The 22,295-nt window shown below is 55.6% G+C and overlaps 1 protein-coding gene across 1 annotated transcript; it reads right to left on the bottom strand.

The window, feature by feature from the left end:
• Positions 1 to 726: 726 nt before the first annotated feature.
• BCORL1 (BCL6 corepressor like 1) lies at positions 727 to 22,028 on the bottom strand. The gene is given in 16 exon segments (XM_050901856.1): positions 727 to 1,424; positions 3,011 to 3,164; positions 7,801 to 7,878; positions 8,819 to 8,964; positions 9,145 to 9,311; positions 9,403 to 9,609; positions 9,722 to 9,951; positions 14,601 to 15,023; positions 15,182 to 15,262; positions 15,507 to 15,672; positions 15,986 to 16,161; positions 16,164 to 16,739; positions 16,742 to 17,884; positions 17,887 to 18,559; positions 18,830 to 18,920; positions 21,929 to 22,028. Coding segments are annotated over 16 exon segments (4,674 nt in total). The 5' UTR covers positions 22,015 to 22,028; the 3' UTR covers positions 727 to 1,147.
• Positions 22,029 to 22,295: the final 267 nt, after the last annotated feature.

A 22,295-nucleotide genomic window follows, 5' to 3' on the forward strand; every position in this document is an offset into this window, starting at 1 on the left:
CAACACAAAGAAAAAAAACGAACCAACGAGGGGGAGGGAAAAAAAAACCCAAAACCAAAACCCACCCAACGCTCCCGCTGCGGAGCAGGGGAGAGCCAGAAAAACCCAGATTGTCCCGTCCTCAGTCCTGTTAGCACCTGTACAATAAAACTGTACCATCTCCCGGGAGCGGAGCAGCCCTGCCCCGTGCCCGGGCGGCGGGCGCCGTGCCCGCTCTCTCCCAGAGAACTGCTCCTGGTGACACAGGAGGGGCGCGGGGAGCGGGGCGAGGCCGAGCAGACACGGCGCAGGGCGAGGAGGGGGCTTCTGCAGTGGCGAGAGACACCCCCTCCGGCCCGGGGCAGGGGGGACAAGCTGCCGGGAAGCGTGGGGTGCGCTTGGGGGGGGGGGGGGGGGGGGGTCACGGGCTGCGTCTGCCCGTGCGACAGCCGCCGGGGAGCGGGAGCAGCAGCACGAATGAGATGCAGGAAGGAGCCCGGTGAGAGGATGGAGCAGCGGGGCTGGCTCTCGGCTGGCCGGTGAGCGCCTTCAGCAGAAGCCGGCTCCAAAGCTAAGGGAAGTGACTGTCCCCAGGCTCTCGGCCCTTGAGGGCCGTGAACCCCCCCCGGGTCTGTGGCTCGGGGGCTGGCTGGTCCAGGGGAGTGTTGGAGAGGGGCCGGAGGAAGCCCTCGCCCCCTAGCCCGGAGCTCACCATCACAGTGATACAGACTGAGCAAAAACAAAGGAAACATTACAAATTAAATACTAATTAAATAAATACTATGGAAGACGTTGGGAGGGGGAGGGCAAACAGAGAGGCGCAGTTCCATGGGGTCAGGCGGGGAGGGGCAGCGGCACCCACCGCCCCTCGCTTCGGCGGAGCCGGAGCCGCCGCTGCCCCACGAGCTCCGGCTCACGCAGCCCCGCCGAGGGGGCTTCATCGCCCGCCGTAGCTGGATGGGGCCGACGGCTGCAACCGCCGCTGCTCGTCGGGAAGGGACCCTGGGAAGTCCTTGGAGGCAAGGGTCCTCTCTCCCCAGCCGGAGGAGAGCCCGAGGAGAGGAGGACCGGCTGGCCAAAGACTCGGGTCCCTGCTGCTGGCGCTGAGAGGGCTGCTCCCCGTTGGTCCTTATTATTGCCTCGTGATGCAGGGAGCGATCTGTCCCCGTCAGCTGCTCCAGGCCTGGTACTCCACCGCCGAACCCAGCAGCTGCAGCAGCTCGGGCTCGTAGTGCACCAGCTCCACTGTCTCTGCAGCGCCCTGCGCCGGCTCGGGGCTCTCCTGCACCTCCTCCTGCGCCAGCACCTGGCTGAGAGAGACCTGGCGCTGGAACTCCGCCTTGGGCAGCGTGGCGATCTCGAAGTGCGGGAAGCGGGCCTGGAATATGCGGGAGGACAGCTTCAGCCGCTTGAGCACGTCGGAGAAGAGGAACCAGTTGCAGGGCCTGCGAGGAGGGCAAGAGGATGGCGGGTTAGGGGCGGAGGGGTCCGCAGGCACGTTGCCCACCTCACCGCCTCCCTGCTGCCGGCACGCTGGCCCTCCCCTCGACGCAGCGCTGCCGGTGAGCTCCAGGCACTATTCTCCACGTGGTCCCCTCCGCAGGGTCTGGGCAGACCACACGTACAGGACCTAGGCTCAGAGACGCGCCCGGGTTCGATCGCTGCTTTGCAGACCGCATCTTTTTAAAGCACTCAAAGCAAGGCAGGGACGTCGGTGTGAAAGTTACGCCTTCAAAGGTGTCCCGGCAGCATCCCCACCCAGCGAGAAGCCACACCAGAGGCTCCAGTTCCCACCCAGGCCACTTCTCCTGGGCGCTGTACGTGTCCCTCTGGATGGGCAGGAATTGGCAGGCACGGAAATTCGCTACACAGAAAAGGAGCACTTTTGTTGCTGCCTCTTCCAAGTCGCCTGTCTCCTCCCTGCAGCCTGAGCAAACGCAATTGCCACGGTGTCACAGGAGGTGGAGAAGGGAGGACTGCTCCAGAGCTGTGACCCGATTTAGCCTTCCCCATGATGGAGGGGAAACAATCTACTCATACCCCTCAGTGAAAAATTTGTTTTAAAACAAATTCTGTTGTTAAACCTGGCCTTTCTTAAACCAAAGGAGTCTTTCCGTGCTTGGTTCCTTCACGTATAGGTCTCCCTCACCTACAGTCCCTCCGTCTTTCTCCTCTTTTCATTAACTCTGGGGGACAAGACCAAGGAGACTAAAACAGGGACTGAAGGACTTCACAGGCTTTGTGCTGTGCCAGCCACCAGCCAACGAATCCCAGGCTGGGACTTCTCTAAGCACGTCTACACCGCGGGAGTGCCCAGCTGAGTGAGTGTGCCCTCCCGGTTCCTCCACAGTCACTGGAGAGCTGACCAGTTGTGCCCAGCAGTTCATCTCAGCCTGACGTTCGCTCCTGCCCTCGTTTGGATAAAACCTGCTGTCAAGTCTTTGCTGACTGCAACGAGAGACCACGGTGACCACCTCAGAGGTGGACCTCTGAGAATTAGCCAAACTAATTCCATCTTACCCTGCATCTTCCACTTGCTTCTCTGACTTGGGGCTTACAAAGTGTGGTTTCTACCCTCACATTTTTCTAAAAAAGAGTCTATGCAATGCTTCATGATGAGATGGCGTATGACGGGGAGTGTGCCACAAGAGGCATTTACTGCCTCAGCAGCAGCAATTTGCTCCTCCTGGGGAAGCTGCAGTAGCTCCATTCCTCCATGTGTCTACCTGCAGAACGGGGATAAAGGTATCTCCTCCTTTGGAGGAGTGCTTTGAGATCTACAGGGCGCAAGTGCAACTCTATATGGCCTGGCTCCTCCGCACACAGTCAGCTTGGGCTCTCAAAGTTTCTCAGGCAGGCATGAATTCTCCATATATGAACATCTCGTGTTATCCCTCACCTGGAGGATAGCCTAAGGCTTTGTTGTACGGCTGTTATCCTCACGAGCTCAAGGGCTCTGTTCTGTGAGCTCCCCCTCCACCCCAGCATTAACGTCACCCAAATGCTCTCTGCTCCAGGAAAAGATACTCACCCCCGAGAGACGGACACTTGGAGGTTATAGCTGGGAAGCAGTGGCTTGTCTGAGAACTCAAACATGAAGTTGTCTGCTTCTTGCTCCTCTTCCTCCTGGTCTGAACTTCCTGGAGGGTTGAGCAGAAGATCGCATCCAATGCTATCTTTCCCCTCTGCAACAAGGAAACAGACGTTGGCATTGCTCACAGTTTCACACCAGCCAGTGCTCACCACTCCCTGGGGACACAGCTCTGCCCAGCTGGACCGTCTGCCACCGCAGCCTCGCCTGCACCTTCCCGCAACGTCACAGCAACTGCGAGAGCCGAGTCCCAGGGGCTCCTCCCGCTCTCCTTCCAGCCCCTCGTCCCGGAGAAACTCTGCGCAGCGAGACTCCACTCGCTGACTGCGTCAGGTAGAAAGAACATCTTATGTCATAGCAGCAACCGTCAGGTTTACACTGATCCCGCACGCGAGGCGAGGCACTGCCTGCTTGCAACATGGGCCACTCTGGCTGGCTGTCTTTTCTTACGCTGACCCCCAGACTCTCCCCGAAACGGCCTCAGCCCCCTCTCCTTTGCCAGCACAGCTCTCCTCAGCCTGGAAGAACCTGCGCCAGAGAGGAAGGAGGCGGATGTATGAGATGCTTTGTCTGCACAGATCCTATAAAGGAAGGCACTGCGCTCTGCTCGTTGAGTACTTGCTCTTGACAACTGTCAGCAGGTTATCTAGAGGTGCGTGCCAGCAACTGTGTCTAAATAAGGACTGCAAGGCTGTGCCACCAAACTGTGCGGCAGATCTAGAGACTAATACAACCAAACAACAACAGGCATGACTTCAGAGAATCAGCCCCGCAGATTCCTGGCTTAAAGCTGGCTGTTCCAGGAGGTACCTGAGCTCCAGCAGGATTTGCTTCCATAGGAGATGGAGAGCAGCACACTTGATCCATAAACCATTTAAAGGCAGTTAAATTTACTATTCACCAATCTGAAAAGCATCTGTTGAAAAATAGCTTGCTGCCTGGATTTTATTATTAAGTGGTATGAATAGTCTTGGGTTTGCAGACTGTTTTTGTCCTGCTGAGATAATATAGGATAACTCCAAAAACTTCCAGAAAACAGAGTTTAGGTTCTACAGAGAGAAGTCAGACCAAATGTGCTGGTGAGCAAATAAACCAATCATGCAAAAGTTCAACACCACGCACGAGAGAAAAGGCTGCAAAAAAAATCTTATGGTGTGCTGCATGAGAAAGCTCCACGCACCATACTGCTCTACGAATAAATGCAGCACCCAGCAAGAATGTTATTTTAATAGAGAAACAACAGCAGATGACAGGAGACATAGGCTCAAACAGGGTCTCAGGAAAAAAATGAAGTCATTTCTTAGTCCTGCCAAGGAAAAAAAATTCCCTAAGAAACAGAAAAACAGGGTGCTTAAATCTTCAAAACTTACTGTAGAATAGGACAAAAATAAGTGACATGAATATTGGTCCGATATCACTGCTAGGCAAAGCTCAGGTGCCGTCACCGAAAAAAACCAAATTTCTTGAGCAACCCAGGAAAAAAGAATTAAATGCATTTCATGTGGCAACAATATGATCCAATGTCTGTCCTGAAAGCTCTTCTCACTCAGTCCTGTCCGCTAGCCCAAGTGAAGGCTGCGACAAGAACAGGAACATCCTGTACCACCGCAGAGTAGCAGGGAGACAATCAGGCACAACAATGCTAGTCCCAGGTGTGGAACAAAACCCTGGAGTGGGACTTCGTATCTGGAATTACAGTAGCACGAAGCGCAAGACGCTGATGACTTTACCATACTCAGACCTCAGAGATCCCACACCCTGGCTTCCCTCATTATCTTTTGGCCCCCAGAGATTTGCAGACCTAAAGGAAAATGTGCACAACATTCCTGCCTCAAAGAATGGAAGCAGATCGAGCAGGGGCCTGGGATTTCTCCTCCACCCTGAGGAACATGCAATGTTTTGTGCTTCAGCTGGTGGATCTGATGGAAAGGGAAACTTTGAAGGACTGAACCACTGAAGGAGGAGAACTGTTTTCTGCTGAGCTGGTTTGCTGCCTGTGACAGCTGGGAGCAGCTCAGTTACTGCAGAGCAGAACCAGGTACTTCCCTGCCCCGGGGCGTAGCTGCTCTTGGTGACCCGAGGTGACTGCTGAAGGTAACTGAGCCAAAAAAGCCCATTTCAAAACTCTCAGTAAACATCACTGTAAAGAAACCAGCCCCTTGTCTCAGGCACCTTGCTCTTCCTTGCTGACTCACGCAGTGTCCTGCAGTAGTGCCCGGCAAAGCACAGGCGACAATGGCCTAACACTGCCATTTCACTACTGCTGTAAGCCGACCTAGGTGTGGATGAAAAGGAAGGTCCCTTTCTGTGCCCGCTGAAAAGAGACCTGGCAGGATAAAGGATTACCTCCCAGCTGCGTGAGTTCCTTGCCACAGCTTGCCAAAGGCAGCGTCAAGGGCAGCGCTGGGAACGCTCCATGCAGAGGGGCGAAAGGAGGGGCAGCGTGACTGACCCTCTGCCAGCAGCGTGGTGGTGCTTCAGCTTGGGATCTCTGCCGTCCTCTCTCCGAGCCAGAGAGAAATATCCCACAAGCAACACCAAAGCCACGGAGTTTCAGAACACTTTGTGTAGCTGACATTTCTCCAGGGATCATCACTCTCACGTCTAGGAGGAACCTACGTTCGCCCAAGTGCTGTGCAGAGGTACCTGTTAAAGTCCGAAGCACCTGAGATGCAAGCATCAGCCCAACCAACGCTGGAAGGATCTTTCCACTGCAGCAAGGATGAAATGACGTTTCTAGGGAAGGGTACAGGCAGATCAATGCGGGATTTGTCTGGCTTGTTAACCAACTTCAGGTAGCACAGGAGAGAAGGAAGACACAACCTGACAGATGGCATCATGTGAATGACAGAGACCCAGTAGAGACACATCCACAGTGGCCAGGATTCAGTGTGAGGTCCCACTGGAAGAGGTAGGATGTGTTTAACAGAGAAGATAGTCTTTTTCCACCCTCAAATGAAGAAACACTCTGAAAAGCTCGACTAAGGTCCAGGGGAAGGAAAAGAAGTGCAGTCCCCAGCACTCCCTGTGGAGATTTGCCATGTATTAGCCAAGTGTCTAAGCAAGGCCCTTGTGAGCAGTGACATCCCAATACCCCTCCATCCACCCAAGAAACACCAGAAGAGCCGGTGATGGTTTGCCTACTGAAAAAAATAATCCCTTTCTTTTTGCCTACAGGGGTGGAGGACAGAAATGTGGGAAGACATGATGCAAGACAAGATTTTTCAAGACGAGCTGAGGGATACGGAAATGAAAGAACTGAAACAAGCAGCTAATTTGAACGAAACGCAGTCGGCTGGCTTTTGCAAGATCCACCCGTTTCATTTCAGGCATTAGGGCATATGAAAAACAAGATGGCACATTTCTAAATCACTTGCATGTGGCAGTGGGTCTCCTAGAGGGTATGCGAATCGGCAGTCTACAACCCCATGCCAGGATCTTCGAGAGGAAAGGAAGCTGATGAGCAGGACATAAGCAGATACTAGAACTCAAGCATATAAGCTGTCTGGGTAACCAAGAACTCAGTATGCTGTAGTAACCAAAGAGAGCCAAACTCTCCTACCCACAAAACCACACACAATTTTCCCTCCTTGTTTATCAGAGAAATCCAAGTGGGAATCAGTGATAAATCAAAAGGGGTAATATCTTTACTTTAAAAGTATTACAGTCAAAGAATAGCTATTTTTCTTGTGGTAAAGAGGCTTCTTCTTAAAGGATTGTGATAGCTTCAAGAGTGAGAAATCTAGAGAAAGGAGGCTGCGGTTTGAACAGTTTCCTTGGCATGCCTGAGACGCAAAAGCCTATGAACAAAGCGTTCTTAGGAGTACAGAATTTATTCTATTCTGAAATGAAGAGACACCAGGGTCCTCCAAGGATAAGTCCTCTACCAAGAGCACCCTTCCATATGTATCTGACCTTTTTTTCATTTCTAGAAGGATGTCGGAAACGACGGAGGTGAGCAACTAAAATCAACAGCCTTTTAGCTTGCCAGCGTAAATAACCCAAGTCTTTATGAAGGGCTTGAGAGCGCTGATCTGCTGTCTCAGAAGTCGTTGGGAAGGCCTGTGCAGTCTGCCACAGGCCCACGGCTAGATCCAGAACACCTTCATTCATGGACTCTGGGGGAACTGGAGCAACACAGTGAGCAATTTGTGGACCTTGTGCCTGTATCATTTCAAGAAAACTTCTGAGCTGGTAACCACAATTTTCAGGAAGTGACAGTAAAAGGTACAAGTCATGCCTTCACTGGGAAATGCCTGGCATTGTAAGAAGAGGACCTCCCCCAGACAAACGCCTGCCCTCCAAAGCAGAGGAGAGGAATGGGCAGCTCTGGGAACCTGGAAGTTCAAGGCTTCTGCACCTTGAAGGAAAAAATATGTCCTCTGCCTTCCTTGGTTTTATCTTGAGGACTGTTAGCAGGGGAGTAACAAGAGCTGCTACAAGAATAACATGCTCCGGGATCGATACCCAAAGACCCTCAGGAATCACCAGCAGCACTTGGAGTCTAGTCTTGCACGCTGTGTTCAGCCTACTTGGAGGGATCCACACATGCAGCTTCCCAAAGAAAAAGTCCCTTTCAGGAGCAACTCGCAGCACGTGACATTACAGCAAGATCTCTAAGACGTGAGCTGGGAGGGACGCGGGCAGACCCGAGTGAATGACGTGTCATTACCTAGCGTTACTTCTCTCTGCTCTGCTGCTGTAAATGAAATGGCACAGGCTGAACTCACCTAGCACAGAGCTGCTGTAGAAGTCCCATGCTGTTCGAGGATCTCCATCAGTGCGCCCCTGGAGATCCGAAAGGTAATCTAAAGAGAAAAAAATTGAGAGGGTTAATGCTTATCTACTGGTCAAAGCATGATCCTGGCACGTATATCCATCGATCCTGGGTGAGCCACTTCACCTCTGCTGCTTTTCCCCACTTTGCAGTTAGGCATTAAGGCAAAAGCTGATCCATAACTTGGAAGAAGGATACCCTCACTCAGGAGAGGACAACGTGACCCCGGGCCTGAGAATACGAAATAGAAGCTGAAAAGGGAAAACTGACAACGCTAAGTGGACTGGAAAGAAAGGTTCTTAGGGTTGTCTTGAGTTCAAAATTACATCTCCAACACCTGCACGTATAGTTAAGCCTGGAGGAGCTCAGACAGACAGCTGGCAAACAAGATTTTTTCAACACTGGAGATTTTCTGCCTTGTATCTTGCTGGGAACCACCACTACTCTAGCTGTCTCTTCCTTGCTGTTGTGTAGAAGCCACAATACTCATCTTGCTTCTACACAAACAGCGCAGAAAGCGGGCACGCTTCACTCTCGGCCACAGGGATCCAAAATGGTCCTTTCTAACAATGGCAGGCAGGCAGCATTTGGGCAGAGCTGTTTTTGAGTAGAAGGCATCATTACTTGGCAGCAAAAATATGTTCACTTAGGTTACGCAGTAGAACCAGGAACTGTGGAACAATGTCTCCAAGCCTCATGCACAGCACTGTCTTTAGCTGTGTGACCACAGCGTTGCCATCTCCTTGCACATTAAAGACTGAAAAGTGACTTGTATCTTATTTGGAAAAGAGTATAAAATTCTAGAATTAAGGTTTGGGCGGTAAAAACACACACACATGACAGGACAGAGCTAAAATTCCTCAGTCACCTGCTGCTCAAGCCCTTCTAAACCCTTTGACACCCAGATTTGGTCCCATATGCTGCCAGACAGGAAGGACGGAAGCGCTGCCACCCCCAGGCTTGGCACCTACCGCAGAGAAAGCGCTTCATCACTTCACTGGTGGCAAGCTTCACAGCTGTCTGCCCAGAGTAAGTGGCCAGAGTGGGATCAGCACCATAGGAGAGTAGAAGCCACATGGTTTCCAGGTTGTCATTTGCTACTGCATCGTGGACAGGCCTGCAAGGACAGAAGCATTGGCAGAAAAAGAAGAGACTGGAAGACTTCGCAAAGCAAATGCTCTGTTTTGGGTTAAGACAAATCTAGTGATGACCGACAGCTGATCCTGAAAAACACGCCCTGCTCCCTGCTCCCACACTTCCCGGTGCTTCCCCAGGCGTTCCCCTCTCACTGGCTTGCCTTGTGCCATCCTGCGCACTGCAGTTCACGTTGGCGCCGTGCTCTAGCAGAATGTGGAGGATGTCGATCCAGCCTCGCGCACAGGCTTCGTGCAGAGCTGTGTAGCCAGCGTTGTCACGATGGTTCACGTCACTGCTCTTTTTCTGCAGGCAATACAGCACTACGTCCTACAGGAACAAGAGCGTTGCAGGCCTGGTTACACACAAACCCAGACAAGGCAGCACAGGACACAAAGCAGAAAAGGGCACCCAAACTCACCTTGTAGCCCAGGCGAGCTGCTCGCTGCAGAAGGGTCTCCCCTGCATTTTTGTTCACAATCAGCCGCCGAGCTCCAGGAGGAACGTTCTGGGCCATGGGCAATTCGGGGGAACTCCCTGGGCTGACCCGACGGGACTTACAAAGTGTCCACAAGTCCTGGGGCTTCTTCAGAGAGCGCATTTTGGGCTGGTTCCAGCAGCCTTTCCCCTGGAAAAGAAAGGAATACAACTCCTTGGCACATGTGGCCATGGCTCACTAACAGGAGTTCCTTTCTCTCTCTTCTCCCCACACATCTTCCCCTCATCAGTCCGAGCCATACCTTCCCCTCGTCACAGATCCCTGCCAGGTGTTTGGTTTTACATTTGCGTTTTCCTGATGGTTTCTCCAGCTCTTCTTGGACGGGAGAGCTGTCGGAGTGCTCCAGGAAGAAGCCATTCCGAAAGTCCGGGCGTCCTTGAGATTTTCGAGGGGAGGGGGAAAGCCTGCTCCTCAGTCGCAGCTCTGTGCCTTTACCCTTCACAGGCTCCTTCTGCTTCCGGTACCTAAAATCTAAAGGAGAAATGGGAATGAGGAGCTTCTGTAGGAATGGCACCGAAGGCCAGCAACCCAGATCTCTGCCACCAGGCAAAACAAATCTGCCGATCTGTGACGGCTGCGCATCCAGAACTCCAGACCCACGGCGGAGGCACTGCAGTAAGTAGAAGCAGAGTGAATGCACAGATTCTCCCCATCAGGGACGGACTCAGCGTGGACACAAGACACCCAACGACAGACAGCGGTCCTGGTCTGAAAAGGCCATGCCTACTGAGAGCTGGGGCTTGCACACAACTGACCAAGGCTTTTCCTTAGGTCTGACAGGGAACCCAGTACGAAACAACCCAGCTTGTCAGCACGCTTCCCAGTAATTCGGTAATTGCATGCTGCCATACGGTGCGCTCCCTACCTGCGAGGCTGAGCAGGACTCACATGGGACACCCCTCAGAGAGACAGAAAATGCAGGAGGTATCCCCTTTAAGCTCTCTGTGAACAGTCATTGTTTCGCTGCCTACAAAACCAGACCCTGCCTCGCCCTCTCACATCTTCCCCTTAAGTTAAGTAGCACATTAAAGTTTCAATTAATATGCATGCAGGTAGGAAGTACCAGGATGCCTCAAGGGAAATCCAGTCTTTTCTTCCTTGTATTACACAGAGCTGCAAGTTGCTCATTACAGAGCCCTGCACATCGCGCAAGGACAGGCACTCTGCTTCCGTGAAATAGCAACATCCCGTAGCAAGGGCACGACAGCAACAGGAAAACAAAGTATGGAACACGAAAGTAAAGCCCTGTGAACAAATAACTGCCCGGACTTGTATGATGCCATACGCCTCCCTCTGCACAGATGATCAGTGCTGGAACAAAACAGGTTACAAAGGAAGACCCCTGTGTAGACCAAAGGACAGGGGAGGCATCTGTACGCAGCTTTGCAGAGTCTGAGTCTCTCAAGCCTGGCTCCCTCCACAGCTTTGGGCACTTTGTTTGGGAACAAAGACTTCGCTTCATTTCTAGGTGAAGAGCTAGGAGATGCCCCAGTGGGTTAGTTCAAGGGATCGGGAGGATAAACTCCAGGAACAAAGCTTTATGTCTGTTAGGGACACTGCTGCCTCCAGTGCCAAGGCAGGTTTTGTAGATCTCCAGGAGCAGCATCTTCAGCTTCCACGTTACGCTGAGACTCTAGATTCTCCACATCAAGCACCACACATAACTTCCACTTATGTCTTGTTATTGCTAGGAAGCAGGGGCCATGGATCTTGCACAGAAAAATGGGTTTGGCCAAGATACCAAGGTAGAACCACAAATAAAATCTCAAAGCAAGCATGTCTCAAGTACTGTTGTGCTGTTCTGGTCTCCACATCTCAGGAAGAATGGAGTTGAAGCGGAGAAAGGCAACCAAAACAACTGAGGGGTGGAGAAGCCGCCCTACAAGAGAGGCTGGGACTCCTCAGTCTGGAGAGGAGAAGGCGGAGAAGGATGTGACCAAAATTTGCAAAAATCCTACAAGGCTGGATCAGCTGAGTGGAGGAATCTTGTTCACCCGATCCTGCAGCACAAGACTTATGGGCACTCGATGAAATGAGCAAGAGATCAGTTAAAAAACAAACAGACAAAAGGACTTTGCACAGCACGGAGGGAACTTGAGGGCTTCACTGCCACTGGAGGTGGTGGAGGCAGATGTTATCAGCACGACCAGAAAAGATTTAGGCAAATGCATGGACAACAGACCCATAAACGAGCTGCAGAAGGCCTGGGTAGGGACAGCCCTAGTTTAGCCGTTCTGGATGCTGGGGAAGCCCAGGTGGCTGAAGTCCGGGAAGCGGCTGTGCTCAGTGCTGGCCCTGCATAGCCTCTGCGCTTGCCACGGTCAGGAGAAAACTGCGGGCTAGACAGACCCTGACAGAATGCAGCATGCTGGATGTACTTAGGCAAGGAACAGGAGACATCTCCTTGCTCTGAACAAAGTGGAGCGCACCCACGAGACATTGTCTGGGCGGCAGTTCTGACTTCCCACCACACAGAACACGGTATTTGTTTTTAAGCTCATGCCCAACTCTCAGGCTGTAATTAAGCAAAGTTTTAGCGATGATGCTTGTCAAGAAGGCAGCACACAGCAATCACTAGCCTGCTTGCTGTTTTGGAAGCAATCACCAGACAGAGATTTCTGCTGGGCTGTCTGTAACACCGTCCTTGTCTTTTTTACAGCATTGCGATGCTTTCACAACTAACCCAGGGCAGTATGCAAGGACTTGAGATGCTCCTTCTCTGATATCCGATTCCTTCTGCCAGCGTGCAGAGGCTCTGTGTTCTAGAGCAAAGCTTTTAAAGCAGCCCATCACTGTAGTGTTAAATGGACCTCACTTGGCAGGATGCATGTCCGTGTCAGGAAACACCTTCCCAGCAATGAACAGCACCCTTGGGTTGCGGAGGAGACAAGTAGGAAACGGCACGAACCTAAGAAGAGTCGGGAACGTGGCGAGGAAGAGCCAAGTCTCTGGCTGGTACGTGAAGAGAAAGGGGTAAAATGCTGACACATCAGACAACATGTAGCAAACAGGATGGTCTGTGCTTGCAAGGGGCACACTCCGGCAGCACCTGCACACGCAGCAGGAGGAAAACAGCATGCCATCGCTCCTCCGAGCACAGAGGGGAGGTGGACAGTGGGTTCCTCTAGCCCAGAGGTCCAACAGTGGCTCTGGCAGGGGTCTGCATCTATTTTCACTCTCTTCAGTATCCAAAGGAGACAGAGGAACACCACTGGCTTAGTGCTTTCATCAACGCGTGCACCTCAACCGTAGCTGAGCAGCAGTGAAACTCCAGGGCATGCACTCGTAGGTGAGGAACAGCCAGTCCAGCTGATCAAAGTGCTCTGCCCGAAAGCAAGGCGGTACCGGTCAGAGAGGAGACACCGCCAATGGATCCAAGCATTACCTTCACCGTCAAAGGGGTATAGCCTCCTTCACCCAGTGCCCACCCTGAAGCCTAAGGGTCCTGGTTGTTTCTTAGGTGCGCCTGATGATGAGGTGGCATTAGCAACCAAAGATTGCTTGTGTTAACCCCTCTCCTGGAGGGGATTCGGCCCCAGCGAGCCAGGCGTTTGTCAGTGGATCGCTGCAGCTCGTACCCGAAGATGACACAGATTCTTTAGCTAGTACAGGACACAATGGTCTGCTTTCTCCAAACACGCGGGCTGGCCCCCTGTCCCTCCTCTGGCTGCCAGCCAGCTTACAGTGCCACTGTAGCACCCAGGTCCTCATCTCCAAAGCCAGCAACGGCTCTAGGCCACAGCTTCTGAATCCAAAATACAGAAGCTCACGTATCTGAGGGCTGAGCAAGCAGCGCGTGAGGGAAAATGGCTGGACAGAAGACAGACACTCTTAAGAAGTGTGCTAAAGCTTCTGGAGAAAACCCTCCCGAATGCTGCTGCACTCAAACCTCCTTCTCAGGCTCCGTTTGGAACAGGCGTCAGCAGGAGACAGTCTGAGAGCGCCCTTGAACTGCGAAGATGCCAGGAAGCCCATCAGAAACTTTACTCCTGCTCCCACAGAGGCACCCAGATGCTGCAGCAATAGCGTAAAACTGTGCCAGAGCAGAAACGCAGCTTGGAAGATCAGCCGGTGGGAGGATAGCAGCCATCTCTAATACTTCTCACGGCACCTCAGCAGCATCTCAGCCTCTCCTGAGGACTGTCGATCTGAGCACCGATGTGGCGAAGGCAACAGGTCCATATCCACTACATCACCTCCAAGAGAAAGGCCCAAGTGTACGGAGGGCTGGCAGAAGTGCTTCCCCCAACACTGTGGCTCGGACGTGCTCTTCTGCAGCCCTGACAGAAGTTACCCTGTGGGACACGCGGACACAGCTACGAGCTACCAGCCAGCTGTCAGCACACACACTGAGACATCGGTGCGCTGCTGGATGAATCCCAGCCTTGCTTCCCACAGCCTCAAACTGCCCCTGCACGGACAGAGAGAAGGGACCGCAGAGACTGATAAACCTCAGGGAAACGCAGATCACAGATTTAGTTTTGACCACATGGTCTGGGCAGTTACGGGAGAAAACGCAAGAGCAGAGGTAGAGCAGTGAGCAGGACACAGGCAGGCGGCACAGCATCCTCCTCCTAGCAAAGCTGCAAATACGAACCACAGAGGGGGATTTCTCCGTCGCTTGCAGACACTCTAGCTTTGTTAATCCTCTCTCCCTTGTGCTCCCTGGTGCAAGCTTGCAAGTTGCCTTAATAAAGCAAGACAAAGCACAAAGAAGCCCAGTTGAATTGTGATGGCTCCATGTCCCTCTACTTTAGCCAGGAATGCTGAACACTGCTCCCAGGGGCCCATGCTTGTCCAGAAATATTTCACTGTGCTACCTCGTCCGATTCTCATTTTCCCATGCCCTCTGTCTTAATCTGAGTGTAAGATCAGTATCTAATTAGCCACAGAAGCTGCTGTTTCCTACTCTGAAATTTACTGTAAATATTTTTGAAAGAAGAGCTGATCAATTCAAGTGGCCCATGCTGTGGACATCAAGCCATTAATAATGATGGAGTTTCATCATTACAAAAAAAAAACCCAAAACATCCCCCCCGCCAAAATCCCCACACAAGAAAAAAAGCAACAAAACAAAAAGACCCCCAGTCTGGTACCAGAAACCCCTTCCCAGGTTGTACCTGCTTTGGATTTTCGCCTCCTGTGGGGGTAGCCCACTCGCTCCTCCTCTCGCTCGGTCAAATATTCCCCTGTCTGGTATTTCCGACTTTTCTGTCGTCTCCTTTTCTTCCTTTTGATGTGGCTGTCATCTTCCTCCTCCTCGTTGGGCTCCCACAGCTGCCTGGGTGATTCCACTCTCCAGGGCAGCTCCCGGGTCCTCCTCGTGTAACAGCCGCTCCTCTCGGACAGAGACCTGTCCCTGGCCCTGCGACTGTGATAGCGTGATGTCCTGTGGGATTTTCGCAGCTTGCGACGTTTCAAGGATGTCTCCTCCTCCTCTTCCTCCTCCTCTTCTTCCTGATCCTCCTCCAGCAACGGTAAAATCTCCTGACCAGTCACATCACACTCTCCCGTCACACCAGCAGAAGAGCCAGCGATGCTTCCTGCAAGAAAGCGGGATTTCTAGCTGACAAAAAAGCCAAGAGTATCTACAAGAAAAACCCTGCAAGGCAGGACAGAAGACGGGGACAAGGCCACGTAAAAAGGGAAACGCTCCCAGTCCACCCAGGGCTCCCACCTGGGTCCCCTGGCACCAACTCACCCGACTGACTGCGCGTCCGGCTGCTCAGCACCACCGGAATGAAATCCCGAAAGTTGTTCTTGGGTTTCTTCTCAAGGTAACCTGTGGGGAAAACCGAGCCGTGAGAAAACATGCCACAGATCTGTGCACGCACGTCTGCTGGCCTGGGAAGGGCAGTCCAGCATCATGCTGCAGCTCTATTTTGGATGCCAACCCGCTACGGGAAGCCACTAGCTCCAGAGGCCATTCAGCTTCAGGGGAGCGGTGGCTTGGCCCCGCAGGCATCAGGGCGACAGGAACCGCTGCAGCCTGACCCGCAAGAACACATTGCCATTCACAAGAGTACCTTCCTCGTGGCTGTCCCCGCGGTGTGCCGGAGATGGGAACTCCGTCTTCGCTGGCCTCCTGCGCTTACGCTTTACCCTGAGGCTGTTGTGATCCTTCACTGATCCCAGGCCGGTTCGGCCATCTCGTTTGCTGAGTTCATGCGGATTGTCATGGTGTTTTCGCCACTGTGAATGGAAGACACAGACTGAAGCTTGAGCTGCCGACTGACTGAGCTGGAGTAGCAAAGGAGAAGGGACAAAACGCTGTCCCCCACCCATCATGCTGGTGCCCTCCAGCATTTTTGACACCCCAGATCCATTTTTGCTCTAGATAAACTGCAGACACGGGTACATTAATCCACTGCCAGGTAATGCCAAAGAGCACGGGTGGAAAGCCCTGTGCACTCAGCCGCCCTCCCCTGCGAGAGCTCCCTCCTCACCCCCAACCTCACCTGCTAACCTTTGCCATAACCCAACAGTCCCAGCCCATCCCACCCACCTTCCGGCTGTGCACGCTCCGGCTCCCCGATTTGCTTGGGGACTCCTCGCCATCCTGGGCTTGGCACTTCAGTCTCTTGTGGGCCTGCCTGGTGTCCCCATCATGCTGCCGCTTGGACTTGCAGCGCACGCTGCCCTCTTGCTTGATTTGGCCTGCTCCTTTGAGCTTGACCTCGCAAAGGCCTGGGGAGCCGTCCCAGCTCGCAGGCAAGTCACAGAAGTAAATGACACGTCACACTCCACTCGCTCCTTCTTGACCCTGCACAGATCCACCTGACGCACGCACTGGAGGGGCTCTGCAGCTGGTGGCTCCTGGGAGCCTTCGCAGCCCAGCTCCTTGCCTTGACTCTCCGTGGGCACAGCGGGCACCTCTGAAATCATTCGCAGGCTCTGCTGCCCAGCCGCGGGCAGATCGTGCGACAAATACGCCGCTAACACTTGGTTTTTAGGCTTTGCATCCAACTGTTTGAGGCTACAGCTCCCCTGGGGAGCCTCAGTCTGTACACTGCCCTCCTTACTGGAGTCAGCCTCTGGTTGATCGCACTCTTGACTCTTCTGAGGGTTGTCCAGCTTCCCCTTCCCCCCTTTCACATCCAAAGCACTGGTCTGAAGAGATGGACCTGCATCCAACGGGACTGGATTGGCCGGCTCCTCGTAGAGCTTGGGCAAGGCCCGGCAGCTCTTGCTCTTGGCTGCAGCTTCCCGTTCCTGAGGTGGGAGCCTGGGCAGCCCCTCTGGCAGGCTCTGGGCGCTGCGCTGGACTCTGTGGGCTGCACGCTCGGGAATGTCGGGAGCTCACCTGCACCGGCTGGCTTGCAGGAGCTGTTCTGGTTTGGGGGCAGCTGCCCTGCTGTGGAGATGCCAATTGAAAGCAGGGGGGTTTGATGATAAGGAGACCAGCCGAGAGGCAGAAGCTGAGGATTGGAAGGTTTTCCATTCACGGGGCATCGCGGGTACACACTTCCCTGGCCGGGATTCCAAGTGGAGATGTCCTTGGACTGACACAAAGGAGCTCCTGGAGCAACTCTGCCATGAAGAAGTCTCCTGGCAGGATCCTGCTGTCCTTCTGTGCTGACCTGGTTGGCTTTCTTCCCACAGGGAACCCCAGCGCTGCGAGGCTCCCCCTGATCAATGATGGAAATAGGCTCCTGCTTGGGAAGGTGGCGCGGGTCCCTGCTGAAGCTCACACCGGGGTCCTTGCTGAGCAGCAGCGAGGCAGGCACCGGGTTGGCGACGCCGACGTAGGTGCCTGGAATGGTGCTGATGAGCGTGGTGTTCTTCACCCAGGAGCCCTGCTCGCCGTTGCGCAGGAACTCGGGGAAGATGACTAAGGGAGGGGTGGTGCCGAGACACGAGGTGACGCTGCTGCCCGTAGTCTGGGCCGCGCGCTGGGACTTGGACAGGACCGTGGTGAGAAGAGCTTTGCCGCTGGTGTGCACGGGTGTGAGGATGGGCATAGGAGGTGTTTTGCGTTGACTGGGTGGAGGCAGTTTCTGACGATTGGACTTGGAGGAGAGATCAAGAGGCATCTCGCTGCACTCCGGAGAGGAGATCATCTCACGTTCTAGCTGTGGAGGCGACTTCAGAGGAGAGAGGGAAGTGGCAGCCCCCGGTGCGTTCGGCTCGGGAGCTGCCGGGGCTCTGGCGTGCGCACCGGTGCCGGAAGAGGGAGCAGCGCTCCCACACGATGCTGCCAGCGGAGGCTGGCTGGATGAGAGGGAAGGGCCAGCGGTGGACGGGGGAGCACCCTCGGCAGCAGCCTGGGCACCGCTTCCGCCTGAGGGCGAAGGGCAGCTAAGCTGATTCACCTCCACAGGCACCACTTTGGCATCTGAAGCCAAGGGTCTGGTGACGGAGAAGGTGTAGGGGTAGGAGCGCAACTCTGGGGAAGCGATAATGCCGGCAGGCAACGCTCGTGTAGGTAGGAAGGCAGGACGGGGAGGGTGAGCGTGGAGGAGACCCCCAAGGTGGCTGGAAGCGTGGCCACGCTGAGCGGCTGCCCGCAGCTGGGTGGTGGGATGTACACCAGCGACTGGCTCGGGCTCAGAACTGCCCCAGCCTGAAAGGACAGGGGCAGTTTTTGCATAGCAGGGGCCTGAGATGTGGGAAAGCACACTCTGTTCAAAGTAAAAGTGGCGGGAGCGGAGGCAGAGGTGTTGCAGCTGGAGACAACCACAGACAATGTCCCTTCTGCCAGCACGCCTGGCCCTTGTGCTCCAGCGCTTGGGGTGGTTTTCTCCTTCCCAGCAGGCTCGCTCTCTGGAGCCACGGAGCAGGCTGGAGGAGCATCAGCCTGCTTGTCGCCGTGAGGATCTGCAGGTGTCCAGGCAGCATCAGCATCACTGCTCTCCTGCTCGGCAGCTCTGGGGATTGCAGGCTCCTGCCCTCTGCCATCCCCCTGGCTTGCCAGAGGGCCCAGGGCATCATCTTTCACAGTCTTTCCCGCACACTCCGGGCTTGGGTTGGGATCAGGTGGCTGCTCTTCCAGTTTGGGCCCAAGCTTTTCCTCCACCTTGCCATCAGCATCCAGCCCCTGGGCGCTGCTGCCACCACCGCTGACTGCTGTGAGCTCCACCTGCAACAAGAAGAGAGAAGGTGTTCCTGAGAGCTGTGCAAGTGGCTCCTAGCGAAGCAGGCAGGACCTTCTCTCTAGCCCCCCCCAGGACACAGAGGCAGAAGTGGCAAACAGCTCTTGCCAAACTAGAGCGTTGCTTTGCCTTACTGCACCTAGGTGCATCCCTCTCGAGAAGGAGCCCGCGGGACCCATTAGGGTAGATGCTCTTGCTTGGCCTGTTCCGTCAGGGAAAGGCCTTCTTGGACCCAGACACGCACGCAAGGAGCTCACCTCGGAAAGGCTGCTGCTGACGCAAAACTCTTGAGACCCCAAGTGCTGGGAGCTGCTCGTTTTAGACTCCTCATCAGAAAGGGGGGCTCTCCTAGCCGAGGAACAAGACACAGTATTAGGAAACCGCAAGATACCCTCCCAGCGTCCTACCCCTCCCTGTCCCCGCGTGGGACAGCAGAGCAGCTGGCAGCCTGAAGAAGCGTGCCTGCTCCAGGTAGCCAGTTCCTCATCATCACGTTACATGGCGGGTACCGGCCACTGAAGACTGAGGGGGTGAGGAGCACTGCTGCCCATTGCAGTCCTCCCTCTCCCAGAGCTCTGCCTGCTGGATAGCACCTCCTCACACGTAAATGCTGACTCTACGGGCCTGACAAGACTTTCACCATGGCAGCGGCTCTGTGCACCTTCCTTATCCACGGCCATTCTGACCCCCCAGCCTGACCACGGGCCGGGCCAGCCCTCCCTGACTGCGCTGCGTCACAGCCCGGCTCCACACACCCGCTCCTGTCCCCTCCGCTTCCCGTTCTGCCCCACCACATGTTTCCAGTCCCATCCTCCCCTGAGCCCCATCCCGCTTGTCTCTTCTTCCACAGGCACCTCCTCATTCCCGTTCCTCCGTCTCCCAGCCACGCTCATTCCCTGCCCGGGACTTCCCAGCCCAGCCCTGCTGCTCTCCTCCAGCCCAAAGCTCTTCAGGCTCAAGCTGTCCGTGACGGGAGCAGCGGGTGCCTGCAGCCACCCTGGTGTGCAATGTCCTGCTGGCCTGCTCACGTTTGACCCTTTCTCTTTGGAAGACCGTTCCTGAGTGGAAAGCCTGAACTCAGGATAAGGACCGTGAACGCCACGGAAATGGGGCGTGCTGAGGAGACAGCTGTCCTTATGATCTACAAGACCACCGGACAGGAGACAGCGCTCGTGTGTTCAGTGCCCTGCCCCGGGACACTCCTGCCCCAGCAGGATTTACCCGATGGTGATTCTCTGGTCTTTAAGGGTCATTTAGACAAGCTGCTGGTGCCAGGATAAAAGAGCTCAAGTTTAGTTGCTGCTGATGACGCGATTTCTTCTGGATTTGCTCCCCTACCTCCCGCGCTTTTACAACAAAGTAACAGACACAAGCTACGGGAGCAAGCTTTCCCCTTGGACTCCCGTATCCCCAGCACCGGGACCCCACTCTGGGCTGCTTCACGACCGCCACAGTGCAACCCCCGCCGACCCTCCCGAGCCCCGGTGACAGCCCGTCCCTTCGAGGGGCTCCTGCCCTCCCGCCCCCTCGGCGGCAGTTTGACAGGGCCCTCTCCAGCCTGGCCCCCCAAGTCAGCCCGGCCACAGCAGGCCGAAGACGACTGTCATTAGCGAGGGGAGATCAGATCGCCGTGGCAGGCTGCGGCGCGGTGCGGGGGACGGCTGGCCGGGGACAGGCTGCCTCGGCGCCGCCGCCGGGGCTCGGGAAGCGGCGCCCGGATCCCCGGCAGGCCCAGTGGCCCAGCCTCGCACCGGGGCAGGCCCGACCCCGCCGGTGTGAGAGGGCGTTGAGGGGCGGGGAGCGGGGGTCCCGGAGCCAGCCCGCCGTCGCAAGCCCGGTCCCCGCGGAGCCGTGAGGCGGGCGGAACGGAGCGGGAGCGGGGCCGGGGCCGGGGCCGGGTCCACACAGGCGGGCGGCGCGGCGGCGGGACGCCAGGGGGCGCCCGAGCGCAGCTGGCTGCCCGCGGCACCGCCGGCGAGCGGCCGGGAGCTGGACAGCGGGGCCCGGCCCCGGCCCCGGCCCCGGCCCCGGGCGGGACGCAGCCCTGCCTCCTCCCGCCCTCGGCTATCTGCAGGGACGGCGGGACCGGACCTGCCCCGCCGCCGCCGCCGCCGGGCCCAGGCCCTATCAGCTGCCGGGACGGCCCCGGGGGCAGCCCCGGTTACGGTGGTGCGGCCTGCCCGCCTCCGGCCCGGGACCCTGCCGGGGTTTTTCCACAAGTCAGCCCGGCCCGCGGCGTGGGGAAACGGAGGCGGAGGAGCCCGTGACACCCAGCCGCAGGGGACGGGGACAGCGCGGCCGCCCCGTGCCAGCCGCCTCCCAGCCGGCCCTAGGCAGGGCTGGCAGCCAAGGGAGAGCGCTCGGCTGCAGCCAGCCCGGTTTGCCTGTCTTGCTCAGACGCCCCAAACTTTAATGTCGATTGTAAACTAGGAGTAGCTCCAAGTGGTTTAGGAGAGGCAGAGGGCAACGCCATCCCCTCTCTTATCTGAGAGACACACGGCGGCCCAAGCGGCTGCTGAGGGCTGAAGATGATCTCTGCCCGCCTTTCCGCCCCGAGCAAGAGTCTCAACTCTTCCCTGTCCCACCGCTCTTGTGACTGGCCCTCGGAGGACTCACCGCCAAAAGCCTCAACACCGACCACGAGGAACGACAGGCACACCCTGCCTTTGAGCCCGTAAAACTTTTCTGGCTCTGGCTACGGCAAATGCGCGGAACAGACGTAGTAGCCTCAAGGAAGCCACAAACCGATCAGTTTCAAAAAGGAGAGCCCAGCGCTGCGGGAATAAAAAGGCGATGCAAAGCCACGGGGCAGGCCAGGAACGCGTCTTGATCGATTCTGCCTCCCAACCACTAATCCTCCCTAATCTCCTATTTGGTGGCATGTCACAACTCTCCCATCTGATCATTTGGTGTGCACTAACCCTCCCGAGTCACCAAAAGCTCTTCTTAGCAGCTTGGCTCGCAGTGGGTCAAGCTCTTTCCCTCCCCTGGCAGTTAAGAGCACAGATCTGGTGAAGCCAACAGCACACGCAGACAACTCGGCCTCGTCACCCACCAACGCCGTGGAGGCAATACAGCTACACACAGCCAACAGTTCCTCCGCAGAGACCTCCAGCGCACTCTGCTTGTGGGCCCTCCTCGCTGGAGCACAGGATGTGGGGACCATTCACAGAATGCCACCATTTGACCACATATCCATCCCCTCCCTGCGGCTCTTTCGCACCTCAGCCCGTTTTACACCCTAGTAAGAACGGGCTGAGCCAGCACCAGCTCCCTTCCCGTAGCCTCTCCAGATTCCTAACTCACTTTCTCCGCTCTCTTCCTCCTTCCCCTACCACGCCTCCCACGCACCTCACCTCTCCTCGTTGAGGCCACACATGCGAATCCGCTCTGTGCTGGTCCAGTTGTGCACCCCACTATAGAGAGGTGCTGTAGAGATCATGACAGCTGCTCGTCACCAACCGGGACCTGCTGGGGCTCGAGGGGCCGCTCTGCCTACAAAAGAAAAACACAGGATTGGTAACTCTCCCCGGGACGCTCGCATTCAACCGTGCTTCAGAGAGAGTCATCCCCAGCTTCGCTGCCAGGCAGACGGGGTACAACGCCCGAGATGCTACACGTCTGTCTGGAAGAGGGCTGGAAGAAGTCAGCAGCACCTTGGGACAGAATCCACAGTCCGCTCATCCTCCTAATTAAACGTTATTGCCCAAAAGCCTCTGGCTA

The sequence above is a fragment of the Gymnogyps californianus genome, chromosome 9 (assembly GCF_018139145.2).
Source record: "Gymnogyps californianus isolate 813 chromosome 9, ASM1813914v2, whole genome shotgun sequence".
NCBI classification, from domain to species: domain Eukaryota; kingdom Metazoa; phylum Chordata; class Aves; order Accipitriformes; family Cathartidae; genus Gymnogyps; species Gymnogyps californianus.